The 22,682-nt window shown below is 49.6% G+C and overlaps 1 protein-coding gene and 1 long non-coding RNA gene across 3 annotated transcripts; one reads left to right on the top strand and one right to left on the bottom strand.

The window, feature by feature from the left end:
• Positions 1–251: 251 nt before the first annotated feature.
• Positions 252–6,199, bottom strand: LOC308355104. Its single transcript, XR_013967927.1, has 4 exons — positions 5,547–6,199; positions 2,530–2,585; positions 1,472–1,649; positions 252–1,355 (listed from the first exon to the last, which is right to left on the bottom strand). It is a non-coding gene; the product is annotated as an uncharacterized lncRNA (long non-coding RNA).
• A 1,458-nt stretch (positions 6,200–7,657) lies between these two features.
• On the top strand, positions 7,658–13,243 carry IRF2BP2 (interferon regulatory factor 2 binding protein 2). Of its 2 annotated transcripts, none has more exons than XM_080823167.1 (2): positions 7,658–8,883; positions 9,517–13,243. In XM_080823167.1, exons 1-2 carry the CDS (start codon positions 7,887–7,889, stop codon positions 10,230–10,232), a joined length of 1,713 nt encoding a protein of 570 aa, XP_080679293.1. In that variant the 5' UTR covers positions 7,658–7,886; the 3' UTR covers positions 10,233–13,243. The 2 variants fall into 2 exon arrangements, with proteins under 2 accessions (XP_080679293.1, XP_080679292.1); XM_080823166.1 differs by having other exon boundaries at positions 7,659–8,931.
• Positions 13,244–22,682: the final 9,439 nt, after the last annotated feature.

Raw genomic sequence — 22,682 nt, 5'->3', positions numbered from 1 at the left:
TCTTTGCCCATATATATATATGTATATATATATTAAGATATATAAATATATTCAAAATAAGGCGGTCTCTTGTGGAAATAAATATTTTCCGTTAAGCCTTGAGACACTTCAATTGGGCATATTAATGCTGATACAGATGCTTTTGCCCTGGCTAACTTAAACTAAGTACAGACCGTGGCTTAGACACTCTTAGCTTGGGATCGGAGCCCAGACCAAGCAGACATAATGTTCTCAGATGATGGGATGATCTGGTAGCCACATGACCTCACAACTTTATTTCAATGGCACCAGGCCCCCCAAATAATGGGCAGACGCTCACTGCCTATGCATTGTTTTGTGATGCCACGTATGTCAGAAGAATGTGGGGCTTGGGTTTGTCAAAGTCCCCTGTATTCCCATGAAATCGTGCACCGTGGGAAGGGTCTGGGTGGAAATGGCATCGAGTTCAGCGTCTTGTCTCCCAGTAGAGAAAAAGGCCAGGCCCAGGGTGTCCAAGTGACCTGCCTCAGGTGATCTTCCAGGTGTGTGAACAGAACCTATGGTTCCTCGGCCACTTCCTATGTGGGTATTTACATGTATGTAAAAAAAGAACCTGGGAAGAAAACAGAAATAGGAGGTAGCCCACCAGTGGGCTAAAGAAAGAACTGCAGTCCGGGAAGAGTGGATTCTGGCTGTTGTTTACAGCAAAGTCTTCATTGCCCTGGTGCTCTAGTAAATTGATAAAGTGAGGGGACATGACGTCTTAGTCGTGGTGAAGAAGAACAAATTGATCTGTTAATGCAAATGTAGGTAGGTCGGTAGGTAGTGGAATAAAAGCAAAATGTTCAAAATGTTCAAAATCTAGCTGTCTCTGAAATGCTAAGAGATAGCCCTTAGGAAGTTCCCATGTGTGAAGTTCCCAGGCAAGTTTTCAGACCGGTTTCCTCACTAAGGAATTTGCTGGAAGGGCTGACAAGGCAGGCCAACAAGTCCATCAAAGTTCATCCGTACTTGCATTTTAGCTGTGACCAGCTTTTTAGTAAACACGCTATATTTAGGCAGTCGCAATAGGAAATCTGTTTCTCTGTTTCTGTCCGCTGGTGGTCTTTCGGCAGGGCACAAACTCGGGCTGTCTGTTCTCAAGACAAGTTCAACTTTCTTCTTCTCTGTGTCAACTCAGTTCTGAGCGTGAATCTAGATGGTCTCGATGATTCTGCACTCCCTTTGGCAAAGAGGCATTGCCATGTGGGCACAGGAGCAGATGTGCTAATGCACACTTACTCCAATTAATAAATTACAGCCCATGCTGAGTCTTTTAGATTTTTCTTCCTTTTTTCCTTCTGCAGGGAGCCTTCTGTGTCTCCTCTGTACATAAACTGACCATACACACACAAAATGGAGAAATAATTTTACTGTTAAATATTTAGATATTTGGGTATAATTAGAATATCACCTATACACATAAAATAATTGTCTTAAATGACAATATTACTTTTTTTCCCCCCTGTTCTATCCTTTGATGTGGAGAAGCTGTCGGGTGGGCCCTCAGTGCTTCTTTGGGGAGGACTGTTCCAGAAATAGGTATAATTTAGTGTGTTCCATGGAGGGGGTAAGTTCAGGGTCTTCTTACATTGCCATCTTGGACTGGAACTCTTTCTTCTTCTTTGTTTCTAAACACATTAGACGAGAACAAGTAAGCTACCAGAACAGGTTATTGAAACCCCACTGGTAAAGGGCAAAATTTCCTACTGATTGTCATTCTTTTATAAAATATGTTTTCAGCTTGTCAAGAGAAAGTCAGTCTAGTTCACACTGGCTCACTTCTCTTTCGTAAGGAATACAAACAATGACAATAAAGGTCTATTTGGAATAAGTTGTGATCATTTTGCTTCCTACAAGCCCTTTATAACCATGAAATGCTATGGAATATCTGACTTCGCTTTTTTTTTTCTTTTTTCTTTTCAGGGCCCCCTAGCCCCTTGTATTTATTTGTCTGAGTGCAAAGTAGCCGGGATTGGAATCCTATAATAGGAATTAAATGATTTCATGGGATTTTGTTCTTAAGGAAACATGTCATAAGGAGCTAGAGGTGCAGTATTCCAATTTGGTGACTGCCCAAACCATATCCTTACCCGACTAAATCCCAGAATGGAAGTCTTTTATCTTACCACCAACATTGATTTTAATCTAAGGTTCATAAAGACCAGCATAAAATAGCTTGTCATTTCAGGAGTCCCATACCAGGCATGGCATAGCGGCAGCTGTCCCTCATCTCTACCATCTCCCTCTATCTGTTGTGACTGCTTGCTGTTCTTTGCTTGCATGTCCTGTGAACTATCCTAGAATTGCTTTTTTCCCCTCTAAATATAGATAGAGATTGGCGCATCTTAATATTCTCTTTGTTAACACCCACAAATGTTAACACTCCCTTGCTAGTTTTCTATACTGTGCTTACATGACTTTTTTTTAAATTCAAAATGCAAGTAGAATCTTCTAGACTATATCATTAGACAACAGGACTCATACCTGGATTTCAGTTCCGACACTCACCGTTAATGCTACCGGAGGCAAATCACTCAATCTTTCAGTACCTTAGGTCTCTGTTTCTGAAAAAGGATGACAAGATAATAAAATTTACGGTTGAAATATCTTTTTTGAATGTCCATATGAAAGGTATAATAAACATATAACAAACACAAGGCAATCGTATTACCCTTAACCTTTTAGAATTGTAACATCTTTCATTTTTTCAGTCCCCTTACTACTGAACGTGTATGCAGGAAAGTCACATTTTAAGTAGGTAAGCTAATGAAAGAAAATTCACTTTCTTAATATTTTCAGACATTATCCTTGAGGTTAGTTCACTATTGTGTCAGCATCTTCCTAGTGATATCTTTTAAAGGATTTTGGTGAGTGTCTTAAATATCCGTTAAACCCACATTCAGACATTTTTCCAGAAAAGTACATTTCATCATGCTCTTTCCAAAAAGTCAATAGCAGGGTTCTGGCAGCAAATGGCTGTTGAATCCCTTCCAGTTCTCCTACAAATTTCCTTGCAGACTGAGCGAGTGTGTGACCTCAATCTCTCCTTTGTCTGTATTTTTCACTTAGCGCTTTAAATTCTGACACAGTAAGTAGTTAGCCTACATCAAGACCCCAATTTTTACTCTAAACGGGGGCCTATACATATGTTTACACATAGGCTGGTGACTAACAGCTTCTGTGTATAATATGTGGGTGATTAAGAGCTCCTGTGATTTTATTTGGCCTGATTCTTAGACCCTCCACAGAGAGTTTATCTCCCCCACATGCAAAAATCTCTTTAATATCCAAATGCTTTCTGTGCACAGGGGAGGCAGGCTACAGGGAGAGGTCACACAGAGGGAAAGTATTTCTAAAAAAGTGTATTTGCAATTTGAAAACCAGTAGAACTGTCTCATAAAATGCTATTACTTAGAAGAAAGGTTCTTCTATCTACGACAGAAGGTTCATTTGCGTCACGACTCTCCATAGCGTGTACAGATGTATTCATGTAAACAGGTCTGTTCAAGTACATATTTATAATTTTTTTTTTTTTTAAGTAGAAAAGCCCTGAGTAGCACATGCACTCTTCAATCTTATGGCAGTTTTGCCCAAGTACAAGGAGCTGAGGATATTATCCACAGAATCCCAAATGACACACAGGCTGCCTTTTTCCCCTCCTCCTCCAAATATGCCGGGGTCAGAGTTTAAGAAGCTCTAGGATGGTTGCAACATCGCGCTATTAATAGAAACTCCACTCTGAAGAATGAAGGCTGTGATTCCACATGTGAATATAGGGTGAAGTGCATGAACTCATAAGCCTCCAGGAATACCACCTCTGGACAGCACACACGTTGCAACCCTCCCCCAGCTGCATGTCCTTAGGGCAGAGTTCCCTCAGGGTCCTCTGGAAGGAACCATTTTTTTTTTTTTTCTTTACACTGCCCTGTGGACGGTCAGTACAGCGCTGTGGTATGTTAACAAGAGCATCTCCACTGGAGTGGAGCTCTGGGGCCGGTTCTGATTTTAGATGTTTAATGCTCACACATGGAAGCCCATGTAAATTACAGTGTGGGGAGGGCAGATTCCTTCCACCCATTGAGCTATTGCTTAGAACGGCTCCCTTTGGCCAAACATCTGATCGCTTCCCTTATTCCTGCTTTTTGATGGTATCATAACAAACGGCTTTCCTTTTGCTCCTAAACTGTGGATGATTTTTATTTTAAAAAAATCTTAGAGCTGGAAGGGACTGTTGCTTCATCTAATCTTGGCAGAGGTGTTCCCCATAGAACGTTTTCTTTAGTTCTTCAGACAAATTCCAGCATTTCAGTGTTCTGGTTAAAACCAGCCTCAACCCACCGCCCCACCAACCCTTCCTGCGGCGTCCACCTGCCTGTCCACGTTCAAATGTGCAGGAGCACCCTGCAGCCAACCTGGTAACCTTGACTCTGAGTGGCAAAGAAGATCATAATGCTCTTCTGAAAGGACCTGCAGCCTTAAGCAAGAGGGCAGAGTCTACGTGACTAAAACATACCAACTTCCTCTTTCATAAGTCATCACATGATGAACTACAATTACAATTCCTGCCTTGTCTCTGAATTGCAGACGCATTGCCTCACCCTAGAAGCCCTGCTTCTGTGTGTGGAGGAGGCGGCTCTTGCTGCTGCAGCAGCCGCTTTGGAAGGGATCCAACTCCAGTCTGTGCCGGGAGGGAGGGCGGAGGGTGGAAGACGAAAACAAAGCTATGTTTACTTAGCATAGATCGATAAAGCTGCTTCAGAGCTACATGAAAGGCCAGGCAGCATGAAAGACTTTTGATACAATATAAGGAATTGCTGTCCCGGATCCAGGGCCAGCCTTAACCCCCTTGATCCCGGAGCCTTTTATGGCAAGGGAGACCAGAACTAAAATAGCCTCTCCATTCTCCAGCAGGCATTTCATTAGGGAAGTTACAACAACTCGGTTTCGACATTAAACTCCTAGTGTAAAATAAAAAGGAAATGCCCTTCATCTGGAGAAGAAAAGCTCCATTCTACAAGAATCCTTACTTAGTCCCTCTCGAGGCAGAATGTGTATCTCGGTGTTTCTATTTTGGGATAGAACGACAAGCTTTCCCTTGAGGGTATTATAGTACCAGCTTGCAGGTAAATGAGTATAATTACGCCAGGGCTCTAACACAGGATGGGTTTTTTGTTTTTTAATCTTCCAGTCTCTGCCTAGTGGGGGGCCATCTCTTGGGTGTGTCCAGATGGCTAGTTTGTCTGCAGCACAAAGCCTGGACCTCGTCCACGTCGGGCAGTGGCTCGGAGAGAGAAGTCATGTGCTATAATGAGTGCCACAGGGTCTCTATGGAGAATGACCGGAGGGACAGGTCCTGAAAGAGGCTCCAGACAGCAGGCCCCGGGAGTGACCAAACCCGCTGGCACCCGTTGCTCCAGGGAAGGAACTGGGCGTGTCCAGCGCCCCCCGCTAGAGGAGGGTGAGGCAGGACTGCCATTGCAAGCCAGCCCCGGGAACAGATGGGGAGACCTCGAGGGCAAGCACACCTTCTCTGGAAATCCCCAGGAGAAGACACGCAGGGTTGGCCTATAAAAACATCTGGGCCTGGCATTACGTTTTCTGCGCCACTTTCGAGCAGGTTTCTTCATGCTGCTGAAGCAGCTCCCTCCACGATTTCGCTAAGGGTGTTTTTCCTCTTCCTTGTGGTTAGTCCTTTGAAGCAACCTGGCATTTTCAACAGCAACAGCTACAGAGAAACGTCAGCACCCCTACCGCTCCAGTGGTAGGCAAGACAATGTCATGAGCACCCTGTTCTGCCCACACTGGGCCAGCCCGTTCCCGTCTCAGCGGGCGCTGCGGGCCTGTTTTCCAACAAAAGCGGCTCTGAAGGGCCGCCCGTGCAGAGCCGAGGTGTCTGGGTCCCCGCCGAGAGTGACTAAGCCGCGCCTGTTAGTCAGTAAGACTAAGACCGGCCAGAAGCGACTCAGCACAGCACACACCAGCTCCTCCTCCCGATAAAAGTGGGACACTCGCGCGCTCACTTCAGTCCGGGCACGGCCCGCGGCCGCCAGCACCGGTACAGCGCGGCGGGCCCAGCGGGCTCTGCGGCCGCGCCCCGCCTTCGCGCCAGGCGGGTCCGCGCCCACCGGGGGCTACCCGGGCCCGGGCCACGCCGTCGGTCCCGCCCCACGACGGCGCCGGGGACTTCCGCCCATGGCCCGGCCCCGCGCGACCCCCCGGCCCACCCCACGGCCCGCGCGGACCCGGGCGCCCGCGCCCCCTCCGGCCCAAGTGTGGTCCCGAGGGCGGGGCCCGGAGGCCTCCTGTCGCCGGAGGGGGCGGAGCCTGCGCGGTGACGCGACCGCGCCGGCCGTAGACCCCGGATCCCTGGAATGTGCATTCGTTCAATGAGGCCGCCAGTGCCAGGGGCGCCGAGTCACGTCCGCGCGGAGCGTGCGCACTCGGCGGCGGCGGCGGCGGCGGCGGCGGCGCACGCGGGCCCGCGGCTCTGCGCCCACGTCACGCGCCCGCCGCGCGGTCCGACAGGAGGCGGCGGGGTCGGCCGGCGCCGCGAGGACCCCCCCCCCCACCCCGCTCACCGCCCCCGGCTCGGCAGGGCGGGCCGCTGCGGAGGAGGAGAGGGCGGGGCGGAGGCTGGCGAGGGTCCCCAGGCCTCGGCCGAGCGGCGTGCGGACGCGGCCCCGGGCTCGGGCGCAGACTCCGCCGTTCGTGAAACTTAGGGCAGCGCGGCGCGTGCGTGCGTCCCGACGAGTGCGAGTGTGCAAGCGCCCAGTGTGAGTCCACACGTAACTCCTCAGAAACAGCACTGTGAGCCACGCCACACTGACAGTCCCCGCTCTCGAGACTGACAGCGCCAGTCACCGAGTGGCTTTTGAAAACACGAGCACGAGCGCGATTTGGCCCAAACGTCCTGGAGGGGAGGAATGGTGACCGGATAGTGGAGGCAGCCGAGCGTTGGGACGGCCGCGCCGCCTTTCCATCGGGGACACCGGCCGCGGCGCGCTCGGGCGGTGCTGACCCGCGGGCGGGCGCCGCGGAGCCGGCTCTCCCGGCAGCGCTCGTTCTCTCCCCGCGCGGGGGGAGGGGGAGGGCGCGGGGGAGGGCGGGCGCGCGCGCGAGGGGAGGGGGCCCGCGCAGGCGCCGTGCGAGGCTGTCGAAGAATCAAGTCTGTAGAAGTGGAGCGGCCGCGGCGGCAGCAGCAGCAGCGACGGCGGCGGCGGAGCAGAGGCGGGCTGGGCGCTGACGCGGGCGCTGGAGAGCGGCGACGCCGGGAGCTGTGAGAGAACAGCGGAGCGACCCGTGGCCCGCGCCGCGCCCGTGCTCCACGCCGTCCGGCCGCTGCCGCCGCCTCGGCGCGGCATGCCCCGCCGCTCGGGCTGAGCCTGCCCCGGCGGCCGCCCCCCGCCCCCCGCCCCCCCGGCCTCCCCGCCCCCCGCCCCGCACTCCGCGCCGGCCGCCGCCGCGACCTGCTGCGCTCCCCCGCGCCCGCGCGGCCCGTCTTCGCCCCGGTCTGGAGGCCGGCCGCGGCCCCGGCCGAGCTCCCGCCGCCGCCGCCGCGCCCGCCGCGCCGCGCCGCCCCGCCGCCCGCCCGCGCCCGCGCCGGCCGGGGGGACGTGCTGCCGCGGCTGCAGCCCCTCGCCCCGCGCCCGCCGCCCCTCGTGCCCCGGGGGCGCTGCGCGGGCGCCGAGCCTTCGCGGGCTTTGCCGCCGCCGCCGCCGCCTCTGCGGCCGCCGCCGCCGCTGGTGGGGGAGACGCGGGGTTGGGGGGGGAGGAGGGCGCGCGTGGTGCCGGCGGGGAGCGGCGGCGCCCCCTCCTCCTCCGCCTCCTCCTCCTCCTCCACCTCCAGCGCCGCGGGCTCCTCGGACATGGCCGCGGCGGTGGCGGTGGCGGCCGCGTCCCGGCGGCAGTCGTGCTACCTGTGTGACCTGCCCCGCATGCCCTGGGCCATGATCTGGGACTTCACCGAGCCCGTGTGCCGCGGCTGCGTCAACTACGAGGGCGCCGACCGCGTCGAGTTCGTCATCGAGACGGCGCGGCAGCTCAAGCGGGCGCACGGCTGCTTCCCGGAGGGCCGCTCCCCGCCCGGCGCCGCGACCCCCGCCGCCGCCAAGCCGCCGCCGCTCTCGGCCAAGGACATCCTCCTGCAGCAGCAGCAGCTGGGCCACGGCGGCCCCGAGGCCGCCCCGCGCGCCCCGCAGGCTCTGGAGCGCTACCCCCTGGCGGCCGCCGCCGAGCGGCCCCCGCGCCTCGGCTCCGACTTTGGCGGCAGCCGCCCGGCCGCGGGCCTGGCCCAGCCGCCGACGCCGCAGCCGCCGCCCGTCAACGGCATCCTGGTGCCCAACGGCTTCTCCAAGCTGGAGGAGCCCCCGGAGCTGAACCGCCAGAGCCCGAACCCGCGGCGCGGGCACGCCGTGCCGCCCACCCTGGTGCCGCTCATGAACGGCTCGGCCACGCCGCTCCCCGCCGCGCTCGGCCTCAGCGGCCGCGCCGCCGCCTCGCTGGCCGCCGTGTCCGGGGCCGCGGCCGCCGGCCTGGGCTCGGCGCAGCCCGCCGAACTGAGCTCCCACAAGCGGCCGGCGTCCGTGTCCAGCAGCGCGGCCGTGGAGCACGAGCAGCGCGAGGCGGCGGCCAAGGAGAAGCAGCCGCCGCCGCCCTCGCATCGCGGCGCGGCCGACAGCCTGGCCACCGCGGCCGGTGCCACCGAGCTGGGCGCCGAGGGCGCGAGCAAGGGCCGCGGGCCCGGAGAGCAGGACTGGGTCAACCGGCCCAAGACCGTGCGAGACACGCTGCTGGCGCTGCACCAGCACGGCCACTCGGGGCCCTTCGAGAGCAAGTTTAAGAAGGAGCCGGCCCTGACTGCAGGCAGGTTGTTGGGTTTCGAGGCCAACGGGGCCAACGGGTCTAAAGCAGGTAGGGGCGGCTGTGGAGCGAGGGGACCTAGGGGAGAAAGGGGGGCGCAGAGCAGAGGAGGGGGTGTTCTTTCCATTCACCGTTCTACCCCAGCCCAGAAACAACAAACACCCAACTTCCTGATCTGCCTGAGGCGGAACCAGTGCTTAGTGGCAACGTGTTCCTGTGCTGAAGCAGCACAACAGAGATGAGTCAGACTGGGCTGATAGGCACTGACACAGGGTTTTCCTTTCCCAGCACATTCTTGGATGGGAGCGTGAGGGCACCGGCCACCTTTTAACCTGTTGGGGGATGTTGGCGATCGTGTGCACAGTTCAGCCTGGGTACATGCATGCTTGTGTAGGAACAGGCCGTTGCATAGGTGTCTGTTCTGTGGCCTTTTAAAATCCTGCCTCAGAGCCCCCTGGGTCTTAAGTGTTGTGAGTTGCACGTGCCCTGGAAATTCACGTGAGATTTTCTCTACAGGCTTTGAGAGAACAGAAATTCTTTAGTGAGTCTTGTGTTAGTAAAAGAACCGTCCTTTTCGGTGCACATCCACTTATTTTGTTTTTGTTTTTTTTCCCTTTTCTTTTCTCCCCCTGCCAGTTGCCAGAACGGCAAGGAAAAGAAAGCCTTCTCCGGAACCAGAAGGTGAAGTCGGGCCCCCTAAGATCAACGGAGAGGCACAGCCGTGGCTGTCCACACCCACAGAAGGGCTCAAGATCCCCATTACTCCTACATCCTCTTTTGTGTCTCCACCACCACCCACTGCCTCACCTCATTCCAACCGGACCACACCGCCCGAAGCGGCTCAGAACGGCCAGTCGCCCATGGCAGCCCTCATCTTAGTAGCAGACAATGCAGGGGGCAGTCATGCCTCGAAAGATGCCAACCAGGTTCACTCCACTACCAGGAGGAATAGCAGCAGTCCACCCTCTCCGTCCTCTATGAACCAAAGAAGGCTGGGCCCCAGAGAGGTGGGGGGCCAGGGGGCCGGCAGCACAGGAGGACTGGAGCCAGTGCATCCTGCCAGCCTCCCAGACTCTTCTCTGGCAGCCAGCGCCCCTCTATGCTGCACCCTCTGCCACGAGCGGCTGGAGGACACCCACTTTGTGCAGTGCCCGTCTGTCCCTTCGCACAAGTTCTGCTTCCCTTGCTCCAGACAAAGCATCAAACAGCAGGGAGCTAGTGGAGAGGTCTATTGTCCCAGTGGGGAAAAATGCCCTCTTGTGGGCTCCAATGTCCCCTGGGCCTTTATGCAAGGGGAAATTGCAACCATCCTTGCTGGAGATGTGAAAGTGAAAAAAGAGAGAGACTCGTGACTTTCCGGTTTCAGAAAAACCCAATGATTACCCTAAACTGCTTGAATTGTGTATATATCTCCATATATATATATATATATATATATATATATATATACACACACACACACACACACACACACTCACACACACATATATATATATATACATATATATATATATATCCAAGACAAGGGAAATGTAGACTTCATAAACATGGCTGTATAATTTTGATTTTTTTGAATACATTGTGTTTCTATATTTTTTTTTGACGACAAAAGGTATGTACTTATAAAGGCATTTTCTTCTTTTGTTAATGTTATTAGCATATCTTTGTGCTTTATTATCCTGGTGACAGTTACCGTTCAATGTAGGCTGTGACTTGCGCTGCTTTTTTAGAGCACTTGGCAAATCCGAAATGCTTCTAGCTGTATTTGTATGCACTTATTTTAAAAAGAAAAAAAAAAGCCAAATACATTTTCTGACATTGTAAGATTGCCTTACTGTCTGTTATTCCTTACTGCTGGCCCCTCTCTCAGGCCGGAGGCCAGTTGGTGGAGAAGGAAATGGAATGAGCGAAGGGGGCACTGTTGTGAAGTGGGCAGCGTGCCACTGAGAAATGTCACCAAGTTTACCCCAAAACATTGTCCTCTCAGAGTAGCAGGAAAACAGATTTTGAGTCTTTCTCTGTTTTGTTCTTAAAGTTCAGTTGTTGGGATAGTGATGACTGCCTGAGAGTTGCTGCTGAGAGATTTTTTGGACTGTGTGGTTTTGGGGAGGGGGGGCTTTTTCTTTTTTTTTGAAAGGCAAAGTTGACCACTGTTCGCTGCCCACGTGATCAGTTGTAAGATTACAACGCTGCATGCTCGTTGGTTACATAATACACAATTCCATGACTGAAGGGCGGTGATGATGGATGGTGGCGTGTGCAAGATGGCACTGCTGTCTTTGAGCAGAGCCCGGCTCCGCAGCGTCACCTCGTCTTTTTAAACACCCCAGAGCTCTGTTTGGTGGTGGTGGTGTCGTTTCCTTTGAAAAGAGTCGCAAGAGAAGTTACAGTTCAGGTGAACGTGGAGATTGTGGGATTGGTTTCGTTTCTGTTTTGTGTTTCGTTTTGTTTTGTTTTTTATCATTTACCTGTAGTGCTATTGCTGTTGGTACTATCACCTACCCCCTGTTTCCAGTGAGTGCTAAATACAGTATGGTACAATGACAGTAACAGCGCGTGGTGCTGCCGGGACTGCCCGTGGGCATATCAGTGACAGCCCAGATGGGGGTGGAGGAAACCTGTAATTTCCTTCTTACGTGTGTTTGAAATACCAAGTGAATAATACTGTTCCTCTGGAAAAAAAAAAAATTATAAACTAGTGAAAATTAAAGAAAGGGTTTTAATAATAGGCAGGCCCCACCTCTCAAACTATTCTTAGAAACCTTTTGTAAACTAATTTCTTTTGATTACTATTTTGCATCAGTAAAATGATTTTTTAAACCAATAAATCATCTGTTATTAGAAATAGTTGTCTCACAGTGATACTGGTTTTTCTTTTGTGCTGTTACGATTTTACATTGACAGGAACACTATTTTAAATCCTTTTATGTTCAGGTGTTTGTAAGTTGGCCCTATAATTAGGCTGAATCATGGCTTCAAGGTCTACTACAACTTATGTGTATCGTTTATGACCCAGCTTCTATTTTAATTTGAAGATAGAGATTGTTACCCTCTTTGGAGTCTTTTTTAGTTACGTTTTTGTCTTTTTTAAATTGCTCACATACTTTTTAATGATCCGGTTATTAACACTTGAAAATCAGATACTGCACCAAATACAGTATTTTTGTTGTTGTGTTTTTAATGAGGGCACCTATTATTAATGCTGTGCAAATTCATGTTACCGGTCATTGTTATATTACAAACAGACTTGCATGATTAACCAGTTTGTTGTTACACTTTTTTTTTTTTAATTGGCGCATCTATGACTCAGATCAGACTGGTTTCTCTTATGTAAATGCACACATGCAGAAACACAGAGTCAATTTTACATGCCCATAAAGACATGTGTAAAGAATTCAACTATTATGGTTTGTTGTATAAATGTGTATCTCAGCACTTTATTATAAACTGGAATTTGACCTCATAGATTTTACAAGTGGATCAGTCATTTGACCTAATTCGTGGTAGCTGTCTGTATGCTTTGCAGTCTGAATACAGATAAGCTTTCTAAAAAAGATTAGTAAAGAACCATCCTGCTGTTTTGAATAAGTCTATCCAGCTGTGGAAAAGACAACCTATGGTTTCTCTGTGCTGGTGTTTAAGGAGCGGGGGAGAACAGGAATAGCTTTAAAGGGCTGTGTGTTGAGGTTACTCCCATTAAAAACTAAGGTCTGCGTGAGTCTGCCTGGCCCTTGGGGGGCCTTCGTGGAAGGCTTGCAGCTGTAAAATGTTGATCGGGGTTATTTTCCTGGCATTCTCTTAAGTTAAAAAGTTAACACTGGGGCATGGGTTTGATCTTTTGTTGTACCTGATGGCAGTGCAGACATCCTCCACAGCTGGATAAAAATGTCAGAAAGCTACTTACTGTACATGGGCAGTATCCGATTTCAGATCCTAAATATTTCAGCTGTGCTTTTAATACTCAAAATATTAGGGGATGGGGTGTTGAAGCTTTCCCTTTTTTGCTTTAACATTTATAGAATTTAACAGATGTACTGTCTTTCATGTGGCCTCACATTAAAAGTTATGAGAACGTACACATGGTTTACAACTTTTGCTATATACTTTTCCTTGGCCACCAAGTATTTTTAAAGTGTGCCACCTTTTAACCTTTACTTTTTTTTTAAGTTGAAGGTGATACTTTTTCTATATATGATGAAACTCATGTCAGCTGAAGTGAGTGTAATCTCAGATACCAACATTATTATACTTTAAAATCACGCTATGGAAAAATCACCTGCATTCTGTCATGTGTCAGATTTACAGTACCTTTTTTTTTCTTTAACTTTTAGCATTAAATAAAAATAAAATTGGGAGCACTGAACATTTTCTGAGGCCTTTTTTAATTTTTTACAGTAAGCTCAGAATGGCTATTGTTTTAATCCCTAATGGCGATGTGACCAAAGGATGTGTGGGCTTGGGGTTGGGGTTTGACTGGAACTGCAGGAGAAGAACAGGAGATAAAAGACCCAGAACAACAAGGCAACCGATGGTAGGGGGGTGGAAAAGTGCTAGGGAACGGGGAAAGGGCAACTGGGTAAGGGAAACAGATAAAGAGAAGAGCTGAACAAAGTACAGCCCCAAAGCACTTGTTTATTTTTCAACTTGCTGTACCGCCAGCCACTCCGCAATCGTAGACTGGAAGGAAAAGATCCTGACAACACCAAAAAGGCTGTCGAGACACGGAGTTCCTCTCTGGAAAGCTCTGGAACGAAACAGCCATGATGGGCTGTGGGAAATGTACTGAAGACAAAAGAGGGGGAAAACAGCCTCCCTTTTGGAAAGCTGTGTAATAAAGTCAGAGCGAAAGCCAGGTGTGAGGTTTATTGACGTCCCGAAATCTGAATTTATAAATAAGAGATAAGAGGTGGGAAGCACCAAGACCCATGTGCAAGACATCGGAAGACAGTTCCTAGATGTCTGCAGCCTTTTCATTTTATTGATCAACGGCTTGGCAGACTCCTAGGAAAGGAAGTTGTGAACCTGACAAAGAGTTTGAGGACAGGGTGCACACAAAACTGACTACGTGTTTTAAATTAAACAGCAACTATTAATGTGTAGCCAAATATATTTTCAGTAGGGGTGGTCTGGTAACTTGGGGGACCCATCACTATGTGTGTGTCAATAATTTTTTTTATTAGCCTGCTTAAGGCAGTTTTCAGGAAACTGTATTCTTAATAAGTTAATTATAGCTTATAATACACAACACGATGTTTCATTTAGTAATCAGGTTAAAAAAATGTTGAACTATTTTTTTAAATTAAAAATGCTAAATTTTATTTTTAGTAAAATTTAAAAGACTGCAGCTTGCAGAAGTCATTTTTAAAATTTCAAAAGCTCCTCGCAAAGTAAACTTTAATGATTGCATTCAGTTTCCAGTTAAAAAAACCAAACAAACCAGACTCTTGATGTGGCAGATGTCTTCGTTTATTCCCCAAAGGAGGGAAAAAGTTAAAGGGAAAATACAGAACTCCTTTTAATTCCTAGACTTAAGTCCCTCGTTACTCAAAGTTTTGCATATGATTTATAGATGGTTTTATTTGGTTAGTGAAGAGTAAGATGTTTCTCTTCCTGATTCCAAAGTGTGTACGTGGAATCATTCAGAAAAATGTTCAGTCGTGTGTAGGCCACTAGAAGTCCTGAGTCACCCTTATTTGCTTGCCTTCTCTTCGGAGGGAACAGTGTGAGAAGACAGACACGCCTTTCCTCTGTCACAGACCGAGGTCAGAGGCACCAATGAATGGAATACATATTTACCTACTTCATCATCTGGGGTTCTAGAAATGAGAGGCGTGGGGGATGCCGTTTAACTCCTTCGGTGCCAATGGTTAGGCCTCTGACAGCAACCGTATTGATGACAATCAAATAGAAATTCTGGCATAACTTCCCCGGTTATGAATAATCCAGAGGCTTTGTTGCTGTTTCTGTTGACTACCTGCATTTTCCTCCAGTTGTGAATCCTGACAGCAATTTAAAAGGCACACAAATACGCAAGAAGTCAATTTGTAAATTCGGAGGTCGGAAGGTAGAAAGTGACTGGATTTATGGATTATCTGTGGACTTATTTCTCTGTTAATCCCCAGATAAGTCCATAATTAGGGATATCCATACTATCCCTATTTACCATTTACTAATTCGTACCTAATTTAACAGTGAACTTTGTTTTAACCCATTAGTCTGTTGTTACCTGCTCCTTCACTAGGTCAATACAGTTTCACATGGTTGATTTTAAAAAGCTTTCCTTTTTAAATTTGACTTATCATTTATTAAAAAAAATTTTTTTTTAAATCTTAGAATCAAAATCTACACTGGCACTGATCTTTATCACAGAATATTGTGTGCTTCTGTATGGCACTAAGCGGCATAAACCAACCCACACAAGCTACAGAAAAGATATTCTGGGGCAAAAACGTATGCCGTGGGCAAAATCATTTCTAGAATCATGTAGACATGGGATCCTGAAGCTATTCTTTTATTTTGAGTCTGAGGAACAATTGAGTAAAGTGTCCTTAATAGAACAACCCTATCAGAATGCTATAAACAGTTTCTTCTATTATACAGTCTTAAATACTGCTTTGAAAAAAAACGTAGCCCTATAAAACTCAAAAGTCTTCGTAGAATGAGTCTAGAGTGCACGTCAAATTTATCACAAAGTCAGCCATGAAAATCCTCTAGGAGGTGATTTTCTTTTGGGTCAGACAAGGTCTGGATAAGAGACTACAGAATTCCTGGTTTAAACTGGAAGGTTCAATGCACTGGTTGATCTCGTCTTTTGAATGGACTTTAGAAGTTGGATTGCATAACTCAACAGCCTCCTCCAGCAATTCAGCAGAAGCCCTTGATGCTGAAATAAGACATGCTATACAGAGTAATAATGCCCCATTTGAATATTTCTAAATATACTTTGCATTTTGGGGAAAATGAACTGTGATATATAATCTATGGATCCCATTACCTAACCACTCAGCACTGACTATTTCATCCGTATCACTATCACCAGTTAACATCTGGATGCCCATGAGGGAACAGGCATCATGCTCAACCAAAGAGTCACGTTTTGCTGGGTAGGTACTTGGACAGCAACTTTAGCAGATAAATATTTGGGTCATTGCCTATTTCTCTGCCTTTTGGAAAAATCTCTTGCCCCTGACAGTTGGAATCCAATAATTTGAGCTCTATAGGTGGCTATTTATATTGCCAGGAAAAATAAGTCCAGAAGCACTTCATCAGAACTCAGGACCTAAATTTATTTTAATGCATAGTAAGAGTTCATTAAAAGTAAGTTTAATGTATAGTAAGAGCTGCTTAAAAGAGCTTCAGATTACTGAGCTTTTGCCTTCGTTTACCGTTTGATTTTAAAATATCAACCACACCAGTAAGAGTTCTTCTGCGGAAAACATAGTGAAAGGAGTAGGGATGGCCTGGGTCTGAATAAATCAGCATTTTGTTGGTTGCACACAGCCTTGGCTGGGGGCCTCCCGTGTTCTCCAAAGCCAGAGAAGACTATGTCTACGCTGCCAAACAGAAACGGGCTAAAAGCCGCCTTACCTCCATTTTTATTACTGCCTCCAAACAGCCATTCCATGAACTTTTTTTCGATAAAGATAAAGATTTATCGTGCCCCCTATACGACTGAAATCAGAATTTCACAGGAGGGTCACAGTCATTAGAGAAGTTTTAGAACACTAGTCTCTTAATAAGCACCATATGGGTTGTCGCCGTGATGGCTTGACACCTAGGAAGCGGGCCCGCGATTCCGGGCTTCGAACCGCTGAGAGCCCAGGCCCCAGCGCTCCGGGAGCGTGAAGACCCTTCCACGGATCGGGAGGGACGTCAGCTCGCGGACAAGGGCCCCCGCGGAGGAAAGTTCACGCGTCGGTTTCCTTGCCGGAGTCTGGGAAGCCCGGCGAGGGCTAAATTCTCACGTGGAGGACTGAGTCTCTCTAGAACTCCCACCTGGACCCTCGGGAGCCCTGCGACACGGGAACGCAGCCCGAGGTCCGCAGTGCCTGCCCACGAGAGCCGCATTAGGCACAGCAGGCCACGGTCACGCATGAAAGGGGCCGCCGGGCCTCGGTATCTTCCTACAGATCAAGGGGCCGTTGGAAAACACGGGGGCCGGGTCCACGTCGTCAAAGGGTAGCTTTTCCTTTTTTTTCACTTTTTATCACGGCTCACAGCGGCGTTTCTGAGAAGGAAGAAAACAGCCGCCCGCGCTGCCAAGCCCTGTTTACTGGAGGGGAAGGAAAGGGGCGGAGGCTCCCGGCTCTCCGGCGGCCTGCGTCGGGCCCGCGCCGCGAGGAGACGCACTGCGGCTTCCCGCGCGGCGCCCTGACTCACGCCGCGCCCGTGTTTATTTATCCCAGAACTGGGGCCGGGGCCGCCGGCGCAGCGCCTTCTCCCCGCGCCCCGCTCTGCGCACGTGGGGCCGCGCGGCGGGACCCCACGGGGGCGGCGGCGGCGCGGCTATAATTAGCGAGCAGCCGCGGCCGCGCGCCCCGCCCGCGTGCCCGCGCGCCCGCGAGGACCGTGCGCGCGCGCCCCCGCCCGCCTGCGTCCCCGGCCGCGCGCTCTGGACCGGTTACCGCGTCGTGAACCAAATAAAGTAAAGGTCTGGCTCCCGCGGGGCGCGGCGAGCGAGCGGCGTTGCCAGCCACTCAGGGGCGTGGCGAGCCCTCGGCTGCCCAGAAAAGATCCCCCGCGCGTCAGCAGGCGCTTTGGCTGCGGCTGCGAGGGTCCCTGACGCGCTGCCGGCTGTCCTGGGTGGATTTTCTAAGTTGAGGAGGGCACATGACAAGAGCTGCCCCAAATGTCACTCCCTTTTTGGAAATCATGATGCTGCCCTTTTTTTCCCCCCCTAAGACTGTGGCTATAATAAGGCAAATGTTCCGTACTGGTGGAGTAAACACTCGCATTTAAGGGGCATCTGTCTTCGGCGAAAGCACACCGATGCACGGTGCGTGTCCATAAAAACGTGTTTATTAAGCAGACCTCGGGACATGCCCATATGGGTGCTGCAGAGTCAAAGTACTGTTCACAGCTGACTGCCTAAAAGGGAGTTGCCTTTTTACAGAGAAACCTTTCTTTCAATTAGAACAACACCAAAGAAATTTTTCTCTCATCATCGTTGTTAATTATTAAATCTAATACTCTGCAGGAGCATTTCAAAAAATATATACAAGCATGGCCCCCATCCTTTTAAAAAAAATGACACCGAAATGCCATTTTGTTACCAGCCTTGCGGTGGGGGCCAAGGAACCTCACTGTGGACTAAGCGTTGTATGCTAATTTTAGTCATTGTTTTAAAGTGATTGCGGCAGATAAATGGGAAGCTAAAAAAAAAAAAAAAAAAAAAAAGAAGGAATAAATAAAGCTGTGCTCCAGGCTTGAGAATACGTAGACACAAGTCCAGCAAAACACTTCCTTCACCAATGTATATTTCTTTCCAGACATCAGGCACAAAAACATTTGAGAAGCTTGTGATGCATTCCGACAAAACAGCCCCCTCCTCATATATTTTATCGAGGAACTCAGGAGGCTTCTCAGGTTCCCGCTCGGTTCCTAGGAAGCTATTCTTGCTCTTTTCCTATGACTGTTGCTCTTGACACGGTGACACTCGAGTCTCCTGCTCGGCTCCTTCACAAAGATCTTTGAGAGGGAATTGTGCTCAGAGAGGCTTTATGAGAACAGGCCTCAGGACTGTCCAATTCTGTACCAGATACACAACACCGGAGTAGAGGTCAGAAAGTCTTCAGATGTTGTTGGGCTTTGTGTGGCCATTTCAGGTAATTCAATGAAGTTTGGTGCTTCTATTTGCAATTATTATTATTATTTTTTAATTGCCATGTACTTAACTTTGTAGGGTCAAAGGGGTCAGACTGGGCTGTCTCGATGACGGCTGTTTGGTTTTTCATCTGTGAGCCAGACCTGAGAAAGCACTGGGTGTACGTGATACCCATTAGGACTTGGGCGCGGTGAATGTGTACCGCTGAAAATATAGATTCTTGGTTATTGTATCAAAGGGGGAACTAGCAGACAGTCCTGAAACACTGGAGAGAAGGGGCTCCCCCTGCTGTCATCATAGAAGATGCGTAGTCTTTCTGGCTAGAGTCTGGTACCTAGGACACCCACCCAGTGTAAAGTGTAGCAGCAAATGATTCCTGAAGGTGTCATTCCCTTGGGGGATGCACCTTTCTATTGGAAATAAAATAAAAATAGAGAGCACAGATGAAGGAAATGAACACTTTTCTTAGTTTTCTAGGCTCTGACTCATTTACTGAAGGGCCAGTTTCCATAAACCACCATAAACCACCAAAATGGCTAACCCAAGTCCACAGATGGCTCTAAAGGCGGGGTGGTATTGGCCACCTGGTGGCAGGTTGGGGATAGGGGGGTGGATTGAGGATAATTTAAGCCTATCATGGTTTTTAAAACAATCAATTTCTGATGAAAAAGAAAAACAATCCTTCCCTGAATTTTGACCTCGCTAAAAATGTCGGATGTGTAGAAAAGCGTTTCATTTTCTTGTAAATCACACTTCTCTGCACATGGGTCTTTACCTCCAGAGGTAGACCTCTGGAGCTCAGGACACCACATATTTGTGGTCGTGGAAGGAACTCACTCGAGTCTCGACGACACACGTTGCCTGAGCGGATTGTCAGCCACGACCAGACTGAGCCAGGGGAACTTCATGCATGTGTTTGCTGAGAGGCTGGGGCCTTCGATGGACTGTGTCGGGTCGGAGCTCTAGAGCTTCAACCCTGGCTCCATTTCTTCCTAACCTTAGCGTTTAACCCTCTGACCTCAATTTAATTATCTGTGAAATGGGTTAAGGATATTATTTACCTCATGGAGTTGTTGCGGGGATCGAATGACAGGGGTCTAGAACACGCATACCTTGGGAGCCAGCACGTATGAGGGGCTTGGTGAATCTGGGCACATCACCCCGCCATGCTGGGCTTTGGGTTGGAGTTCGAGAGTTATTTTGAAACGCTGTCTTCAAGTTGGCTTCCAGAAACCCCTTTCTTCCTTCCCCCCGCTCACTGACTCACGTCGCTGGATGGAGTGCCCTGGGCTCAGTCCTCAGATGGTTTTTCTCTCCGTCCATGTACTCTCGGTAATCTCGTCCAGAATCATGGTTTCAAAATAATATTTACGTGCTGACTCCAAATACCGCTGCCCTTGCTCTCCTGTCCCGAGCCCTGCACATCCAGCCCCCCTCCCCCAACCCCCTTCTCTCAGGCCTTTTTCTTTTTCTCAGCAAGGCTGTTTACTTCAGTTTTCCTCACACACCTTCCATCCAATCTCTCAGCAAATCCTCTTGGCTCTACCTTCAAAAAATGTAATCCTGGATCTGATCACCTCTTGCCACCTGGCTGAAACTGTCACCATCTCTTGTCTGAAGCAACGCAGAAGTTTCTGAACTGTTCTCCCGGCCCCTGCCCTTCTTTTCTGCAGTCTATTTTCAATTTGGTAGCCAGAAAAAAAAAAAAAAAAAAAAAAACCTTAAAAATATTGGCCTGATCTTGTCTCTCCTTCACTCAAACCCCTGCAATACTTTTCTATCTCATTTAGAGTCAAATGTGTGGTCTTCCACGAGCCCGTGCTACCTCTCAGGCCTGGCTCGGATCCTTGCTTACTCCACTTTAGCCACACCGTCTTCACTGTTTCCGGCCTCAGGGCCTTTGCATTTGCTCTTCTCGGTTTGGAATGTCTTCAAGATGTAGACATAGCTCAGTTCCTCACTCCCTTCGGGTCTCTGCCCAATGTTCCTGCTGCTGCTGTAACAAATCACCACAAATTTAGTGCCTTCAAATAACACACAATTACTATCTTAGAGTTCTGGATGTTGGAAGACTAAATTGAAGATGTTGACAGGGTTGGTTCTTTCTGGAGACTTTGGGAGATGATCTGTCTCCTTGCCCTTTCCAGCTCCTAGAGGCCGCCCGCATTCCTCAGCTCATGACCCCTTCGGGCCACCACTCCGCTCTTTTGCTTCTGTCCTCACATTACCTCCTACCTCCTCTTATAAAGACCCTTAGAATTACATGGGGCTCAGCTGAGTAGTTCAGGATACTCTAGTCGTCCCAAAGGGCTTAGCTTAATCAAAGTAAATTCTCTTAACCCAGTAACATCCCATATATGCAGGTTCAGGGTGTTAGGACACATATATCTTTGGGAGGGGGGTCATTATTCAGCTTAGCACATCCCGCCCTACCCCCCATTCCCTCTTCACTTCTTCCCCTTGGCACTGTTCCCCATCAGACACTGAATACATCTGTTGGTTTATAACTTTTTGTCCCCCCACCGCACCCCAACCTCTGGATGCCTTAGAGTGTAAACCCCACAAGGCAGGGCAAAGCATTCCCTGTGGCATCATAGTGCGTGGTGTGTGAATGTTCTCAGTAAATATTTGTTAAAGCCATAAATTTAGTCTCTTATGAGGGAAGTGTGGTGCAAAATAGTAAACAATAAGAGAAGAGTCATAAAAATGTATTTGGAAGATTCAGCGGAAACACAGTCATTCGGCTGGCGAGGACCAGGAGGACTGCATGGAGGAGGAAACTGAACAGGGCCAGCCACAGGGCGGGGCTTGCCAGAAGGGGCCGGGAGAAGGAACAGGGCTCAGCTCAGTGGGATGGATCATGGGATGGTTAAGCAAGCACAGGGATCGTACAGAAACTGTTCAGCCAGGCAAGAGGGTCCATGCAGGCAGACTCAGGGCAGCAAAACCGGGAAGAAAAGGTCAGGGGCATGTGCCCACAAAACACACCAGAGTCTGAGTCAGAAGGGTGATGTACCCCAACCCCCATCATCTTCTCTTCTGTCCCCCAACACCTGAGATCTCACTACTCAGGGCTTCCCCAGGGGCCCTCTGTGGACAGGATCTCTCTGATAGGCCTTCTTGAAATGCCATTAAAGCGCACCCCTCCACCTCCAGAGTTCTCAATCCAAAACCCCACTGCACAGGATCTTCCCCCACTGCCTGCAGTGGGAATGCATTTCCAGTCGTTTGTCCCCTCCGGCTTCAGTCACCAGTTTCCATGGCTCTCCTCCGCCCAGCCCCAATGTAGGGATCTGTGGCCCATTCTTGGCCCTGGGGGAGAGGACAAAGGAAGGCGATCAGGTTCCAGGAACTGGAGAGAGACTGATGTGGAGAGGCCTGAGGGTGTCCAGTTCTGGTCTGTCTGTCTCTGGCAGCAAAGGCGAAGGCCAGTTGTATCTAAATTATCTGAATGTGTGTGTCACGAAGCGCACCATGGGCAGGGAGGAAATGCAAATCCCTATGGCATTAGGTCTAGAGTCAAGAGTGTGACAAGGCACTGTAGGCTCCAGGATCGTGTAAAAAGGCCAACTTGTACTGCTCACCCTGAGATTTCTCCACCTCTAGAAGCTTTACCTTACGTGAAGTTAGGGACCCACTTCCCCTTACAGATAACTCACAAAAATATCAAGACAGAGACCAGCTTCTGGACAACTTTTCTCTGGTTGTGTGTGAAGTATTGACCTAATACTGTTCCCCCCAAATCTCAAGGTCATCCTAAGGACACAGCTTTGCCTGGGAGTTGACTTTGGTGCCAATTACAAGACCTGGGGTCCCATTTCTACTCAGCCTTGTGGAAATGTTATGCTTGGGTTTGCCACGGGCTCCAAAGTGGGGGACAGGAGGCCACAGGCACCAGGAAAAACTGCAGACTTCCTCCCCACAAGGCTGGGAGAACCTAGGGATAGGCTACTGGGCAGGCCAGTCCCCATAGGAAGGC

Source organism: Martes martes (genome assembly GCF_963455335.1).
Source record: "Martes martes genome assembly, chromosome: 14".
NCBI classification, from domain to species: domain Eukaryota; kingdom Metazoa; phylum Chordata; class Mammalia; order Carnivora; family Mustelidae; genus Martes; species Martes martes.
The sequence above is the reverse complement of the archived record's forward strand: the minus strand, read 5'-3'. Positions and strand labels throughout refer to the sequence as shown.

Coding starts and splice junctions, on each gene's coding strand:
- IRF2BP2 (XM_080823166.1), top strand. CDS start 7,887: ATGGCCGCGGCGGTGGCGGTGGCGGCCGCGTCCCGGCGGCAGTCGTGC. Junction 8,932..9,516: donor GGCCAACGGGTCTAAAGCAG/GTAGGGGCGGCT, acceptor TCCCCCTGCCAG/TTGCCAGAACGGCAAGGAAA.